Source organism: Botryllus schlosseri, chromosome 14, assembly GCF_051294905.1.
Source record: "Botryllus schlosseri isolate E-star chromosome 14, Bs_hap1, whole genome shotgun sequence".
Lineage (NCBI taxonomy): Eukaryota > Metazoa > Chordata > Ascidiacea > Stolidobranchia > Styelidae > Botryllus > Botryllus schlosseri.
This window is the reverse complement of record NC_137249.1, coordinates 8,470,542-8,488,792: the sequence shown is the minus strand read 5'-3', so window position 1 is coordinate 8,488,792 and position 18,251 is coordinate 8,470,542. Positions and strand designations below refer to the sequence as shown.

The 18,251-nt window shown below is 39.6% G+C and overlaps 2 protein-coding genes across 4 annotated transcripts in view; one reads left to right on the top strand and one right to left on the bottom strand.

Moving 5' to 3' along the window:
- The window catches only part of LOC145455998 (ephrin type-A receptor 4-like), a 200,124-nt gene that overhangs the window by 118,434 nt on the left and 63,439 nt on the right, over window positions 1-18,251 (top strand). The window lies entirely within an intron of this gene.
- LOC145455637 (uncharacterized) lies at window positions 4-4,567 on the bottom strand. 2 transcript variants are annotated; one of them, XM_080333618.1, is made up of 14 exons: window positions 3,907-4,567; window positions 3,633-3,844; window positions 3,339-3,478; window positions 3,088-3,280; window positions 2,926-3,024; window positions 2,041-2,243; window positions 1,839-1,986; window positions 1,618-1,763; window positions 1,259-1,551; window positions 1,030-1,196; window positions 575-937; window positions 392-513; window positions 294-329; window positions 4-231 (listed from the first exon to the last, which is right to left on the bottom strand). In XM_080333618.1, the coding sequence occupies exons 1-14, from the start codon at window positions 4,440-4,442 to the stop codon at window positions 106-108; spliced, it is 2,784 nt and encodes a 927-aa protein (XP_080189744.1). In that variant the 5' UTR covers window positions 4,443-4,567; the 3' UTR covers window positions 4-105. The 2 variants fall into 2 exon arrangements, 1 of the variants encoding a protein (XP_080189744.1); XR_013920382.1 differs by having other exon boundaries at window positions 61-87; window positions 145-231; window positions 294-513; window positions 3,907-4,566.

Genomic DNA, 18,251 nt, shown 5'->3' with positions numbered 1-18,251 from the left:
AAGAATCCAATGGTTGCCCCTGCCCACACCAGTTCCGCCACAACGAACATTAAGTGGCGCTACAAAAGATTTTGTAGCTGCTTCTTTCTAGAGTGAATCACTAAATTAGAGAATATTCAAAAGTCTTGTTACTATTACACATACTGTTTTCTTTTTGCCAGAGGCAAATTTCCCAGCAACAAACCAATTAGTAGCTAGCAGACAGGAAACAACCATTGTATGACCTTCCGACTGAAATTACAAGCTTTAAATAGCTTTCAGCAACAAAAAACTTGAGCAAGGCAATGACTTACTTTTTCATTGAGAGCAAAAAGAATACAATCCATCAACTGAAATTTATGAGATAACAAGATCAATAAGTCGTCATGAAAATGACAGCAGAGCAAATGACCGTATCATTTAGCCAGCCACATCCATTCAAAAGCAGCATGTCTTGTGTGGATACAGGTAGCCGATTCACGACAGCTTCAATCCTATTTGCTTTATGCGCCGACGTAAAAAGTGAATTTATTTCTAAAAAGAGTATTATCATCAGTACGATAAAATTACCAACATGAAATATAAAGAAACATACCTGTGAATTTGAATGGAAGTATCTGGATATCTTTGCATTTTGTGGCATTTTTGTCCACAGAATTTTCAAATGCATCTCTTGCAACAATGGAGCAAGATTCCGTTTTCGGCTGAGACAATTTGTCATAGCATGAATCAACAGATATGGAATTAGTAACAGAATCAACATGCGACGGAACAGTCACAGTAGCAATAGTGAGACGAGCGGGAACATTACTACCACTTGATGCTTGTACAGGGTTGGTGACAGTGGGAGGAATAGTGGCTTTTTTATCAGTTCGTGACACCGTTGCAGAATTGGCAGACCGGTCGTAGAAGGAGCAAGTAGCTACATTGCCGGGCAGTTTTCCAACTGGTCCATCATCTGTGGGTAACAAGTCCATATTAAATACACTGGAAAATCAAAATTTGACTTCATGATGAAACAAAGTCACAGATGGAATTTGCAGCTACTACCTTTCATAGCCAGTGTCGCACGGCCATCATCTGCGAGGACAACAGGCTTGGAGAAATGTCTCTTGGTCTTTTTCATATATCTTTCGTTAATCTTCATATTTTGAAGATGCAGGGAAACTCTCGACAGAAATATGAAATTTACCGGATCCATATTGCAAAGAAAATGCCTGAAATACCCAATGTTTTAGCTAGTGCTATTCTATATGTGGCACACACACAATTCACTGACCGGTCTCGTGCCATGATAGCATTTTGCTGCTCAGCAATACTTGTGTTAACAAGAGCCAGGTCTTTACAGTATTTCATATCTCTGAATGACTTCTCAGCAGACTTTTTCTTTGATTTTTGATGGAAACGATCACCGAGAGAGTAGAAAGTCCCAGGAGTTTCGTCCAAGCGTATTGAAATTGGATCAAGATGACCCTCTGACTCCTTCTTGATGTTATCTGGAGTGCATTCAAATAGCATTCCTCTGAATGGCGAGAACATGCCCGGAGAGCGATTTTCCCCATGGTGGGCAATCTAGAGAACGGCAAATGATTGTGACGCACATAAGAATGACTGATGATTTATGAGATTTCCACTTACCTGAGAGGCAATGTCCGAAATTATGACTCGGGGTTGATGTTTGAATGACAACAAAGCATCAACATAATCTCGTGCACTTTCTTGACGTAATACATATTTAAAATAAACACATATGCCACATGGACATCGGAGATGGACTATTCCCCCTGCCAAGTTAATAGAATATAATAGTCGAGTTACTCCAGTCGCCTGTGGAGTCTAGTATGGTATAGAAAGTTTACCACCACATTTGGTAATGCTCTTGAACATTTTCGAGGTGATCGTTTTGAACAGTAGTAGTTCATTAATTTTATTAATCAAATCTCCTTTGCTTCCCGTGTCATTTATTCCCACTTTTTGACAGATGTCACGCAAGTCACCAAGTGTGTTCTGAATATGCAAATGAAGTGTATCATACAATTGCTACTAGGATTTCGATCATACCGAAGGATTGTTTAAAGTCAGAAGTATCTCGTCCTCTGTTGTTGGAGCTGCATTCAGTTTGGACTTTTCGAAGGGTCTTTTAATAAGAGTGCCTTTCCGGTGTTCCGTATTCAAAAGAAGATCTGATGACCTGCAGCTTTTTGCCATCCAAGGTGCGACACTGTCGTGGCTTATTTTCACCTTCCACGGATTGGCGGACGTTCCTATAAAACAATACAGTCACTAATCTGTTGTTGAATGATATGTCTGAACTTAAAGGCATCTGTGTTGATCAGGGTTGTAATGACTCGAGTCAGACTCGAGTCACGATTTTCGGATGACTCGACTCGACTCAAGTCATTTTCTCAAAATACGGAAATGACTCGACTCGAGTCAATCTGTGTATTGACTCGACTTGAACTCGAGTCATTGCGCATGACTCGAAGCAAGTCATTGACTCGAAATTCAGACGGCGAAGACCGACATTTCATTGTAATTTCGAAGCAAACACACTATTGGGATTTCGTTTATTGGTACTGGTGCTTGAGAATGCGACCAGAAACTGCTAAAAGTGAGGAAAATTGATATATTATAAATGCGAACCATTCAATATCACCAAACAGAGTTAAAAAAGTGGGTTTAGGAAGACTTTAACTGGAAACTGAGCAGTCAACACGATGACTTGGACTCGGACTCGAGTCATAATACCACGACTCGGACTCGATCCTCTGTTCGCTGACTTGCACTCGGACTTGACTCGGTGGGAATTGAAAATGACTCGACTTGACTCGAGTCAAAAATATAAAAGTGAGATTGACTTGTGACTCGGAGCCTTGTGACTTGGTTACAACCCTGGTGTTGATCTAGAATGGATCCTCTGTTATCAGCTCCGAAAAATTTAATTACCACAGAATCCTCGGCCAATAATTTCTTTTCGATATGCCATCCAAGAATCCTCAATATTTACAGTGTCTTCAAATTGCACATCTCTCTTGGTAGCATCCACTGTAATAAAATTCATACAGGAAATTCAATGAGTGATGCAGAACCATTGAAATTCAAACATACCGTCAATAGCACATGTATTCTTCCAATTGCCATCCCCTACGACTATGGATGGGGAATTGCCACATTTTAGACAGGCGAAACTATCACTCATGTCCTGCAGAGCCAAAAAATGGAGAAATGCATTTCTTAATTTGTTTGTCGGAATTTCATCAGAAAACAGGGATGCAAGATTGGCTCCCACTGAAATGTGATTCTGGAAGACAGTAAACACATGCATGGAATGGCAAGAACTAGATATGGAATTAAGATACCTGAATCCCATTCTTCAAGTGCATACATAGTCGCAGCGTCAGTAATATATGACCGTCAAAATTATGCACACCAGACTTGTAATTCTGGAATCGAACCTGCCAGCCACACGAATTGCAAGACTTTTCCTTGATACAGACTCCTAAAATTTATCGGATTGAGAACAGAATGAAATAACCTCATTTGATGAACTTGAGCTATATTGCACTACAGCAATGTTTAAAGAGCTTCTTGGAGCTTCAATATACAATTGAATAGCATATAGAATTACAGCAATGAAAAATAAAATCAATTACCTTTCCACATACAACCCACTCCATAAATCTGAGCTTTTCGCATTCCGCTCACTTCAAGAACTCCAGCACACCTTGCACAAACAGTTTCTTCTGGCGTTAATTCTGAAATTATTCCTTCCTTCAAATATTCATTAGGTATCTTTTCCGGGATCAGTTTATGCTCGAGATAATACTTCATATTCAACTGCATGTCATCAGTAGGAGGTTGAGTACTGTAAATCAAATATTAGGAAATTAATTATGGAATCTTCGAAAGTCATGCGATGAAGATTACCTCGACATACATGATATGAGATCTGGTTCAGTCTGGAACACATACCATTTTGCCAGTGTGATGTGCAAGCATGTTCCAGTTTTCCATGAGCACAGACATGACCATGAGCCTCCGTCAACGTCAAATGTCACCCGCACTCTTTCACTAGGACTATAGTATGTCGTCTCGCCAGTGAAGATGGAATAATACTTGTATTTCTTCGAAATATTGAATGCTTCAAAATTCGCATGCACCACGAGTGGAGCATTGCATTGCACACTCCTCATTCTTTCACTGCTGCATTTTTCACTAGTTGCGGTTGATATTAGCTTCATTTCAACGAGGGTGTTCAAAACCTTTTCATCTAAATCAATGTTTGCACATGGACGTGCATTTTCTACAGCATCTAAATGATCACATTGGACCCCGGGATTTTTGTCCTTGAGGGTCCCAAAAATTGATATACAGTCTTTGTCTTCACACCCAATCAGGCTTCGTAATAAATGCTTCGTAACGTGCAAAGGAGCAGCTTGGCCTGATGATCCTTGCGAGACCATAAACACACCATTTTTCGGATCAATACAAACTGCAGGAAGGGTTGATGGATGGCCGTGGGCATCTCGTTCATGTCTTGTCAAGCCATGAGACCTTGCATATGACTTGTCGCATCTGGTGCATTGCTTTTTACTTTTGCTATCTGCTGGTTGATTTAAACGACGAGTCTTGCTTTCCTTGTTTGTTTGGAACTTTAGTGCAGGTATGGCAGTGGTAGTGACTCCTGCCTCTGGCCTGACCAATACGTTCCATACACTTCAAACGGCATGGTACGATATAGCCTGGAATATGTGAATACAATTAGATACACAAGGGTAAATCCATGTCAAATCAACCACACTCCTATCCACTCTCCACTCCTATCCAAGTAGTTGAGAGTGGATTATAGTGTATAATGATAGAATATATTGAAGGAAAAATTTCTCCCAATCAAATTGATCATGCATAACATGAACTAGCGCAATTATGTCTACACAAAAATTGGAAATTAACATGTCATAATTATGAGAGCTGGTTAAGAGAGAAACATGGCTGACTCCGCTGACATGTCTTGCTAACTAATATTTGATGGGTATAAGTAGCCTACCTCAAAATTAATCAACTTTACATAAATACTTCTGAATCCATTGGGTAGGCCTACCGGTTACAATGCAATTTGAGATTAACCACAGCAGAGATTGGTTCACTCTCAAGTCTCAGATTTTTCTGAAAATTGCCTCAAAACATGAATTCCAGTTTTCAAGTAATCGCAAGCCATGATAATATTAAGCTTTTTAACACTCAGTCTATTACCCATAAATCACAATCGAGTAGAGATTCTTCACTAAGGAATGCGACATGGCTATATACTCGGGTAAGATATTTACAGACCTTGCACTTCGTTGTCGATATAGTGAGGTACACGATGAGCCCAGTGTACCGCCTCGATATGCTCATTTAGCTTTTCTGACGTTTTGAACGTGTTGATTTCGAAGAGACCGCAATTAAGTTCTTCTGTTATGATTCTAATGAGGTGTGTCAAATCCTCAGTTAGAGCAATCGCTGTCATTGCTGCAAGAAAACTCGATAATCATAAGCATCTAAAGACGTCTACCATAGTGTTCTATGTAGCAGACATCCTTTGTCTGTCGGGGTTAAAGCTCCCAACTTCGACTCTCTAGCAATCCCTGAGAGTGACTACCCTCATATAAGATCCTATACGCTAGACAAATTCAGACGCCAAGTAGCTATACGGCGTCTCACTTTTCGGACGCCAAACGCCGTATAGCTACTCGGCGTCTACGCCATCTAGCGTCTCCGTTCAGCCGCCAAACGCCGTGTAGACATTCGGCCGCCGCCCGGCGTCTGGCGTCTGGCGTTTGGCCTCTGAGCGGGTTTAACCCCTGTTGTTACACTGGATACCAAAAGAAAAGTCGTCTTGATTTGCTGTCTTTTGATATCCCTAGCGTAGCTGGTTGGAAGTCAAGTGCCCCTACACGGCAAGGGATGACCTAATATCACCTGGAAAGTATTTTCCATATTTGATGATTGCAGCAGATGGGTATTATCTGAAGAAAAATCACCGATGGTATGCCCAAGTACAAGGCCAAATCACTTGCGCTTGAATGAAACAATGTTGTTTTATGTATACATTTCGTGATGTGCACATGGAAAATATAGAGTTTGACCCAGAATTTGTTCCTAAATTTATGATTCTGAAGTTGCAAAAGTTCTACGAAATGTATTGTCGTCCTTTTTTGGTGGTCAAGATTGCGTCACCGCAAGATGTAAAACTGAAAACTGCTGAATTCAATGTAACATTGAATAGACTTTTTTCTGAGCAAAACCGTTCCTGCCGTCGTGGTAATTATTGGTATTTCCAAATTCCATGATTCTTTCTGTTGATTACGTATAGTCTACCTATATATTGGGAGTTTTTATGTATCTCGTTCAGTAAATGAAAACAAAACTTGCGTCTAGGTTAGGCTTACCATATTTTGGAAATGTAAAAAGAGGACACTTTTTCAGAAATTTCAGACATGCAAAACTGGAGAAGAATTCTCAAAAACCGGTAAATTTTTCCCACTTCGTGATCGGTTGACTAAAGATAATAAAAAAAAAAGGTCATCACTTCCGCTCAGAGCTCAAAATAACGTTCTCTCCACTTTGCCAGGTGAATGACTAGCGCTTCACTTCTGCGCTAATTTGCGGCATATCGCTCGCAATTTCCTCTAAATCTGGCCTAAATTTTCAAAAAAGAGGACAAAATCTCAAAAAAGAGGACAAAAGGGCGTCCGAGGACACTTTCAAAAAAGTCAAAAAAGAGGACGTATGGTAAGCCTAGTCTAGGTAGTGATATGTTATCTGTTCAGTCATAAAATCCAGTACAGTGATATTCCGGTTTATTATGGCGGCATCTAATATTGAAGTGGGAGCAAGAAAATCCATGCACTACTGAGAGTAATCAATCATCATCACTAACCAAGTCTGCTTCACCAAACACAATATAATAAAAGCATCAAATGCTGTTATGTAGGACTATAACAAACTATGTCTTTCCTAAATTTCACAATCATAAAGCAGATAAAGACTATTTCATTTTTCAAATGCAAGAGATTGTAAGGCAAGACATTTTGAATGTCTTTGCATAACCATGCAATAACCCTTTTAACGTGTACAGTACATGTTTTGAGAAGATGGTGTAATCCTCTACCCGCTGTTCCTGAGAGAGCCGAGTCATGCCTTTCATCAAAGTAGGGGTGTTGATTTTCACATCGAATGGTGCAAACAAACCTTGTAGTAGGAATCCTTTATCAGCCATGATACTGTAACCCTTTTCAAACATTGCTCTGGCTTCGGCCAGCAAATCAGATTGCTCAATAATGCTGCGGTCACAAACGGATCCACCATAGCAGTCACAATGCCAATTAATACTTTCATGGTATTTCTATTCTTTCAAGTGGAGAATGTAACAGACTGTGCAGTGTGCATGGATGTCAGATGGCTTCTCAATTGGGATTTCTGTAGAGTCAATAATTATCTTGTTGATGGATATAGTTTTTTAAATCATCTGGCATGGGATCCAATATTACTTGTTTCGAAGGATAAATTAGTACTGTTTGATGTCATCAAATCCAGTGAAGTACTGCACTGCTTTCTAATCATCATTGGTACTTTCTAAACTGAAATCTGGCATTTAAGCACCCAATTGGCACTGAATATGCCCATATTTTCCGAGTCTGTTTGAAATTTCTGGTCACTATGTGTTCCGGAATGAATTATTTCAGTAGTTTCTGGTGTAAATGGGTTCGACTTGTTTGTCCTCCTGACAGTTTTTAATGTTGTTTTTCATCATGCTGAAGGACTGATCGGACTGTCTTTCAAGTTTCATGTTCGGCTCATGTAAGCACTTCCAGGAAGAAAATGACCATAGCAAACAATGTCTCTGTCCAAACCTGTTCCGTTTTGGAGTCTGATCTCCTAATTGCTATTCTCCATTTCATCAGCTTCCCTGGTGACGTAGGAATCAAATGTCCACCAATCCGACTCGTGCAACCAGGTGCACAGCAATATCGCGGCATTTTATAATGTAGATGGATGATAATACAGTCTATTAAAATGAAATATATATGTCACTCAGCTAATATTCAAACGTCACTCTCTGGAAATGAAATATCGGTACACGAAGTAACCTGACAATTCATAAATTGCACTGAACTCAATCATCAGTCGTAAATATGTTCAAACTCCGTACATACAAGACATTAATTCTGTTACCCGAATCCAACAGGCAGTGGCTGACCTGGTTTCTAGCGAATATAGCTGTAAGTTTTGTTTGTTTACTACGGACCAAAGTCACTCAACTGACTTTGCTACGGACGATAGGGCGTGGTGTTGGCGCCCCAAGTGGTTTACGAATGTCTCCCATTGTTGTTGCTTATGGACGATTCTCACCGCTTTAGCGCCCCTTGTGGATGGTTGGCCAGAGTGATTTCGCCTCCATAAGGCTAGCATTGTCAGCAAAGGCAATCTCATTATTTTGCCCTTCTGGCGACGCTTTACTGCGAGCGTATGAGTTCTTAGTTATTGCTACAGCCCTTATGACTGATTTCATGTCATTGCTAGCAAAATCAGGACCCTATTTCTTCACTAGTGTTTGAGAATCCTTATCCGTTGAACTGCATTTTGCCATAATGCACTGATGCTAATGTTTACCTCCAATGTCACAAATGGCAGAACCATATTAGACAGTAATCGAACCGAGAGTATAGAACTAGTATATTCTGAGTTGTTGACGGGTTTACCCACGTTCAGTTTTGCTGACGTATTCTTATTTTCCAGGTGCAGATGTGCCATATTGACCAACCACAACGCCGTGGACCATGGAACGATGGACATTATTTCAAGATCTGAATACGAACTGCCTAGAACTGTCAGTGGCACCCAACCCATTTGCTGAATATGAAAGGGTCATGGCGACCCGGAGATCTTTCATTTTCACCGGGTTTGGTCTCCATGGTGTTCTCATGCACCAAACCCCTCACTTCCAGTTGTGCCCCGGATAGCTCTGCATAACTGGCTGCGTCCATTGTCTACGTGCCTAATTCGTCAATATAAATGACGCACAGAACTGCCGAAAGTTGATCATTTATTGAACAGATGGGAAATGAAATGATTGCATGCTATGATAGAATAGCAGTCAACCATGCCTCAAGACTTGTGTGTATCCACCCTTCAGTGTGCTAGAGGATTTGTGAACATACGCATCGTCATTGAACCTTGTAATAACGTTTCGTTCAGACCTTGCGATCGCTAGCTGCGAAGAGAGAGACAATCGGCAGTGCAGATAAAGCAGCGCAAATAGAACGTCAATCAGAAAACTATAATAGCATATTAGGAACAACAAAGGAACTAGTTCCAGATTCCTTAGAAACTACATGAAAAGTGATTCAAACAAATTAGCCTACATGCAACAATTTTTAGATTGCGAAATTCCGATAAATTACATGCCAACTGCCAAGGTACTAGTTTCCAAATTGCAAAATATAATAGCATATTAGAAACAACAAAGGACCTTGTCCCAGATGCATTAGAAACTACATAAAAGTAATGGAGAAAAGTTACACGGTAGGAATATTCAAAACAACGGGCCCCTGAAGTTAGTGAGAAGACATGCCACACACCACAACTGATTAGCAATACCCATTTTTCCTTGTTTCTTCTTTAACAGGAAACCTGTGAAAAGATAAATTCATCGTCATTCTTGAGTCATTGTTGCATTTTGGAACGCAACAGTGCAAATGGGATCTTTCTTTTACAGTCCGCGGTCCCTTATCTGCATTCATATCCGATTTCCTAAGCTCTATAAAATAGGCTATAGATTTTTTTAACGGTACTTTGCAAATCAACCTGTACAGATAAAACATAAGGATTGTTAGTCGAATAAATTCACTACTTTATATGCGTTATGACCAACTATTTATGCTATGGCCTCAAAGTCTATCTGGTATTACTTGTTGGTCCTGTGGATATACAGCTGTCGAGTCGAGTCATCAGAAAATCATGACTAGAGTCATTGCCGCCTTGGCTGTGATACAGCTAATACCTGAGTGATACAGCTGATACTTGGGTGATACAACTGAAACAGCTGTGATACAGCTGCATATCCACACTCCACAGGGCCTTACTTGTTCCCCGACTTTTGTGAGTGAAAAGTTGTCACGCACCGGCACAAGAAAGCTTTGTAAAACGACTGTAAACCAGCTCGGTTTTTCGCTCAAAAACATTGTATAGTATTGATGAGTATTTTATCCATACTTATTTTGCACCAAAACGCGGAACCACCATAAAGCGAAAACGCACGGCGTTAAATAACGTAACCTACTCCAAAACTGCCACCTGCGCCAGTAGTATATTCTTGGTCCCGTGATTCGTAAAATACCGGAAACAAGAATGTTGTATTTCGGAAGTCAGAAACGGTGCATTTTGAGCTAGCTAGTGGTCGAAAATCGGCCTATGGAGCTTCGAAAACGCGTCATTGTGCGCTCCCCGCGATCGATTTTGAAAACAGGTGTTTTAATGCGAAGTGACCTACATATTCTGGGGAGACAAATGACTATGGTATCCTGTCGACTGAATCACTACGCGAATTGCTTCCCGTCGAACAGATTGGTCTAGAAGCAATCCGTGAGCGTATACACAAGACACACCGAATACAATCGTTCAGCACCCAACTATCCTATCGAGTGTATCGAATCACTGCTGTAGGAAAGCCATGAATGTGGATATTGTTTCACGTGTGTATGTCACGTATAGATTTTTGAAACAGCCTATCGAGCGCTTGCGTCAACGTGATCATAACTACCTGATTATTGTCGTGTCGCGATTGAGCTTGGGTAAATCCTAGCAGATTTTTGAATATCTGATCAATGACAGATTGCGTGAATTAATTTTCTGTCAAGCGAATCCAAGTGTTATATTGCAAGATATCGTGATGCTGTATTTCAGAATGGTATAATGTGATTATCAGCTAATATTTCACAAACCTAATCGTTTACAATAATCAAGGCTAAAGTTGAAACTGCAGTATCAAGGGGTCAAAAAATTCACAAAATGATTTGAAACTCAACTCAATCAGTGATCTGTTTTACCCGTGTCAAAATTGAGTATTGGAAAATGCTATCGCCATTGCATCCGAAATATCGACATCTTACAAAACCTAACAAGGCCAATTACTGACAGATCGCCATGTGTTATATCCAGTTATACCTTCCCGTCTAACTTAACCGTTGTATGTACGATAAAATAAAAGTTGCGCGAGCATATAGCGTGTGGCCGGTTTTGCATGTCGCGGGTTGGATATTGCTTGAATTCTTTCGTACTATATAACGTTCCCAATGTAAAATTCTGGGTCTACAGATTTATCACAAACACTTCCATCATCGCAAAGACGCAAAAGCGATTGATAAAATGTTCATTACATCCAACATTGTGACTTTGAGATTAACATGTTGTATATTGAGTATACGAGATGCGAATGTCTGACCAATGATAGATTGAGATATATTTTGTCGCAAGTGAATCCATGTATTATAATGTAAGATATCGTAATGCGAGCAAATTCTTTACGGATTACATATTACCCAATTTATTCGTAACACGAGATTCAACGATCCGATCAGTACTCAATTAAAATGATTCAATGTGTACCACATCTTACATTGTAGTGAAGGTCGAATGCACCAACTCACACAAGTCATATTATCGGTACTTGTGACGGGAAGCTAAACAGATACTCATAGCGTCGTTACATCGCAATGTGCATCGGTTCGTATAATCACTATTCGAAGCGTGTGAGATATGACATATGGTGGCTTGAATCGTGCTTGAGTCCATTCGCAGCACCATCCAACACGCTCAATGTAAAATATGGCGAGATACAGCGATTTCACAAAGTTGGGATTATGCTTAAACTAGTTGGGTAAAGTTATTGTTTTATATGTTGAACTAGGAACATCAAAGAAATCGGAATTGTACACCGTAATATGGTGAATCTGGTAATCTGGTGTTTTGTATCACTGTTCACTCGCAGTAATGGAACCAAATATTTTCACAAGATCCAAATCACCGAAAGGTATTTTTCGGTTAATATGAATTTGAGTTGTGATTGAATTACTACCAATTTACCCACACATAGCTAAATTCAGCGATACACAGAAGCAGGGCAGTTTTCAACTTAGTGCGCATATCCAAAATATCACTTATACTCTAATTCATCAATCAACACCTAAAGCACCGACCAACATAAATTATTAATCGCTGTGTTGTTATTTTTTCGATATCGAAAATCATATAACACAATAGGAATTTATTCGATATTACACTTATAATATAATTGAGGTTTTTGTGTGACGTGAGGTTGATTTTGGTCAGATCAAATTCAAGGTCCGTTTTACTCACTCCCATAACGCAAATGCTTATCCCACACTACCATCTTCATATTAAACAGTTATTTACAAGATACCAAAGGTACATAAAAATTTTGGTCGAAATAAATTATTAACTTGATTTTGCATACCACTGATTGATTAATACTTAATTTCGTTACATCCTCTCTACCCAGCGTGCTAAAGTTTTAAAAGACACTTTGATCACCACGAAAGCAAATAGAAATATGTTTGCAACGTTGAGCCTAGTCGGATAGACTTGAGTTATATGTAGAATGCCGAACATCAAATAAATCGTAATATCGACTACTCCAAAATCCGGTTAATGTGTTCTCGATCCACCGACACATACTTTTTCCATTTTATCTACGAAAATAATTAACTTCACAAAATTCGAATCATTAAAAGAACTTGATTTCGTAACACTAATTCGATTAGTTTAGCAACTTGTTGGATCCGCCCCGCGACGTGATTTTGAGCGCTCCGCGGACAGATACCTGATTTGTTTGTTTTGGGGTATCCGTGGTGTTTGTCGACTACGATGGTCATTTACACCAGGCCGATATTATTCTTATTTTCCGTAACTGCCGACTTATACCACGGCCAACCTCTAGGCTTTTGTAAGACACCGCTGACACGGATGTGGTGGCGAGGAGGAGCCTAGGTAAACCTCCAACACTTAGGTATCGAAATTCAGAAGTCGACCTAGGTCGGGGCTCGAACCCGCACCCACTGGTGTTGTAGCCGCGGATTATACCACTGCGCTAACTCGCCACTGACAGATACCTGTCTTGCATGACAATGTGCCCCGCTACACAAATCCGCATGGATTTGCGTGAAACATTTTCGATCATAAACATTAACAAGACGTTCCAATCTTACTTATGCTCACGTACAGTCTTTACTAAGGATTTGTGCGTCTAACATGCAGCCAGAGTTCAAAGAACTTGTCCACAACTTTGATCGACCACAGATGTCTGATTGACTTCAACAGCTATTGAAGTACATTACGTTAATAATTCTATTGACTAGTGTCTTGGTATCTTAACACTAACATTAAATACGATTACTTTCTGCTTTCGATGGATAAATACGCGATTAATGTATTAATTCAGGAATCCGGCCCCCCTGCAGTAAATCGTTTTCTCATATCCACCCCGAAGACTGGATAAGTTACCCGACCCCTGTCTTACCCTATGGTTGTTATAACAACCTGGATTTGATCCGGTAATAGCACATACAATTATAACTTTAATTAGTCGAGAGGTCTAATAGTGAATTCCCAACCCGAAACCGGACTTACACCATTTACCCATTGTTTTTACTACAGTCCTTAAAATAGGGCCGCCAGACCCAGGCATTTTTTTTGAAAGGGGCGCCGGAGAGTACAGGTTAAGAGCCCTTGATCTATACCTAAAGGACAGGCAAACGAATGACTTAAATTATAGCTTGTTAGGTTTTTAGTTTCGTGATACCGTCGGTAATTAATACAATTCATGTTTTGTATGACACGGAATTAATTCGGATCGAGGTAAGCGCGTTGGAAATGACTTTCATACAAAACAAGCTCAATGGCTAACGCTCTCCTCTGTATTCGAATGTTGTCAATGCATAATTCATGTATTCGGATTCATTTCGAAAAGGTTAAACATTCAACTGCGACAGATACGAATTGTCATACTCAACTTATTTTTATAACAAGTAGTTATTTAGGTCACAACGACGAAGGTACAGAATAATGTATGTGTCTCTAAATAGTCGTGTATACTCTATATTACAATATTGCAAAACCGTTGCTTGGTTGGTTATAAAGCTACTCCGCATACCTTTCTCCATTCGCGTTTGACAGCTACCTTGTTCCCATATGAACTCTCCTGTTAAATAAAATCAACACTCTGCGTAAGACACACAAATCCTGTCACTCACAATAATAGTTCATACTAACGACAACTAATACGCGACTTGATGAGTTGAAAACACTGTAGCCTATACCAGAACCTGTGATCCTACAAAATTCAGTTATCGTAATATTAAATTTCCATGGGAGTATTTTGAAGCATGATTTTTTGTGTGGATAAACTAATACCGACAACCATGATATACACCTACACGAAGAATGTGGTGTTTCAGGTTTAGCGCGACGGATAACATTCATGTACATGGTCCTAAAATTATCATTTTACACTCACGTCGGCATTTTTGTGAAACAAAAGCCATAGCCACTGGTTGACAGATCTGTCAATGTAATCGGAGTCATCTCTACAAAAGAGTAGGCCTAGCTATGTATTCGACTCATAACTTACAAACCTAACACACAAAACAAGTTACTTTACTAAGGGAACGTAGAGAGTTATCTGATGATTGTCCTCGCGTCAAAACGACCAGAAGACAGTTTCGTTTGAAAAAAATGTTGAGTATCATTTACACACTCGCGATAAATCGTACAACAGTATGTAGTACAGTATTTATGTTGTGTTAATTGAACTGGTGAACAACGTGAAAGTGTTTCTTGAGCGTCAAGTCCCTATGTGGATTAAAGCATACATCAAAGCGTCACAGTCACAACCTAATTTAAACCACGAATGTATTACCTTTATTTTATCACAAGCTTTCACGATGTTGAATATTTAATTTTCTTCACCAACCCTGAAGCACAAGTGTGCAATCCATCATTTTCATCGAACACATAGCTCAATAAGAGTAATTACTCGTTGAAACCAATATTATGATTTTGTTGAACAGCTACAGTTAATAATTATTTTTATTGATATCAATATGACATCAATATCATTGAGACCAGTTTATGATTTTAGTGTGTATGGCATAGCAGGAACCCATATAAAAATTGTGCCGATTTGACAAAATGCATAAAGAGTTGAGATATTTCGATTCTATTTGCATGTGGTATTCTATGAAGTTTCATAGAACGAGGTATACAACGCGATTTCCTAAAAGGTCCATCTCTTTTCCGTTGCTTTAGACCGAACGCGTAATATACACATTTGCATTTGGATAATGATCTCGTTTCATCACATGAACAATATGTTCAGTGTTCACCCACGCGATAAAGCAAATCAGTACTCTGCATAAGACGTGCAAATCCTTCTCACACTCATAATAGTATATTACCGGCAACTATACTCGGCGATATACCGCAGGTTTCGATGTGATCAGCAGACCAATAATAGATCGCGCATAGCACTCACATGAGAGCAATAATTGGCTTCAGGTGTTTGGTGGGTACGCCGTTTTCATTACGATGAAGCATGTGAACCGAATTCCAGTCGTTATAGTTGGTGACCGAGCGGTAAAATATGGTTGTGTGTGATCTCTCTGTGTCTCTCTCTGTGTGTGTGTACGACTGTGAAGCTACAATCTACGATATCATCCCCGTGCTTCACTTGTTAGGATTCGTGCTTAGCATTTTCGAGACGCATTACGACTGAATTAGCAATCTCTCTTGTTTTACACACCGGTATATGCTTGTGTTGCAATAATGATCATTGGATGATCATGATCAAGCTTCGAAAATGGATGAACACGTGTTTTTGAGTTTATGTTAACAACTCACGAGTGTGCACTTGTCAGTTAGTGTACTCACACGTCAATAATAGAGATTTTTGCGGCGCAGGGAAGATGTTGTTAAATCTTTATAAACCAATTCACATGACATACAATCCTTACCGCTTCGAACTCGGAAAGTCAATTTGGTAAACTCAATCACCAGATCCCGATAATCACCTGAAGCAATAAACCAAAACCGACGAACGAATAAATATATAACTTCAGCTATGCCTACATGTCGATACACCGTCAATACGAAAAGTTACAATGTGTGTGATGTTACAAATTCCGCGTGTTCCACTGTGGCTCAGCTCATTCATACAAAGTATTTGAAGAAATTGTTGCTTGTGCAGTTATGGTGGGAAAACTGGATGTAAATAAAGCTTGATGGATTCTACCTCGTTCTGGAAGTCTATCATCATGTATGCTTGAGGTCACCGACATTAATACGAAACAATTGTAATTGTACAAATGTTTTACAGTCGATAGTTTACTGTCTGTAATATTCACACAACAAGGTTGCAGCCCTAGCGATTACCGCATTGCCATGATAGTTAATTATGATTTCACCGATGTTGTGCAACATAATATATTGAAAATTAATTTTCACGGGGGCTCCAACCTTGCATCGCGAGATCAATAGAATCGATTTGGTAAATTCAATCTTACGAATAGATGGCGGAAGACTTGTAGATCTACAACGCAAACAGTCATATTTCTCCATCTTGATACATCGTTATTCGAGTAAATTTAACAGTGATGCTATCGATACAGTGAACAGCTCAAGATGAACACAGTCAAATATGGGAACCATGAATAATAATGCACCCTGATTTTCGTTGAATATTCACAACACCGACAAATTGATAAATCTCTCTGTCGTAGACATCAACGATACAATTGTCATTCCAATGCACAGCTCGAACGGTAGGCTCATCGGGCGTGAAATCCAAATCAAATAACACCAAGGTGCGCTTTCTTGACTTCAGAATCTGTACAGATGCATCGTGCCTGTGTTTTAGCACTACAGTGTGAGGCCAAAGAAAACGGTGTACGTAATAACGTATTGTCATGATCCCCCGTTGATATCATTAACTGAAACCAACGTCGCTCGATAGATATGTGGGGGATGACCTATCTCGAAATGCAGCTGGATGAACTAGACCAAATCTTTTGATGACACGATTTATAATTATGCATTGTGTGAAAATACGAGACAGCGCTCTCTGGCGGGGGTTAACACGATTTTAGTCTTCATCCCACAGAAACACTGTATCGATAGCATCACTGTTAAATTTACTCGAATAACGATGTATCAAGATGGAGAAATATGACTGTTTGCGTTGTAGATCTACAAGTCTTCCGCCATCTATTCGTAAGATTGAATTTACCAAATCGATTCTATTGATCTCGCGATGCAAGGTTGGAGCCCCCGTGAAAATTAATTTTCAATATATTATGTTGCACAACATCGGTGAAATCATAATTAACTCTCATGGCAATGCGGTAATCGCTAGGGCTGCAACCTTGTTGTGTGAATATTACAGACAGTAAACTATCGACTGTAAAACATTTGTACAATTACAATTGTTTCGTATTAATGTCGGTGACCTCAAGCATACATGATGATAGACTTCCAGAACGAGGTAGAATCCATCAAGCTTTATTTACATCCAGTTTTCCCACCATAACTGCACAAGCAACAATTTCTTCAAATACTTTGTATGAATGAGCTGAGCCACAGTGGAACACGCGGAATTTGTAACATCACACACATTGTAACTTTTCGTATTGACGGTGTATCGACATGTAGGCATAGCTGAAGTTATATATTTATTCGTTCGTCGGTTTTGGTTTATTGCTTCAGGTGATTATCGGGATCTGGTGATTGAGTTTACCAAATTGACTTTCCGAGTTCGAAGCGGTAAGGATTGTATGTCATGTGAATTGGTTTATAAAGATTTAACAACATCTTCCCTGCGCCGCAAAAATCTCTATTATTGACGTGTGAGTACACTAACTGACAAGTGCACACTCGTGAGTTGTTAACATAAACTCAAAAACACGTGTTCATCCATTTTCGAAGCTTGATCATGATCATCCAATGATCATTATTGCAACACAAGCATATACCGGTGTGTAAAACAAGAGAGATTGCTAATTCAGTCGTAATGCGTCTCGAAAATGCTAAGCACGAATCCTAACAAGTGAAGCACGGGGATGATATCGTAGATTGTAGCTTCACAGTCGTACACACACACAGAGAGAGACACAGAGAGATCACACACAACCATATTTTACCGCTCGGTCACCAACTATAAC

Excerpts from the sequence above, each read along its gene's own strand:
- LOC145455637 (XM_080333618.1), bottom strand. The coding sequence starts at position 4,442 with ATGGTCTCGCAAGGATCATCAGGCCAAGCTGCTCCTTTGCACGTTACG. Across the intron at positions 3,845-3,906 it reads CTCATATCATGTATGTCGAG|TACTCAACCTCCTACTGATG; the intron begins GTAATCTTCATC and ends TTTGATTTACAG. Across the intron at positions 514-574 it reads ACTTCCATTCAAATTCACAG|AAATAAATTCACTTTTTACG; the intron begins GTATGTTTCTTT and ends TACTCTTTTTAG.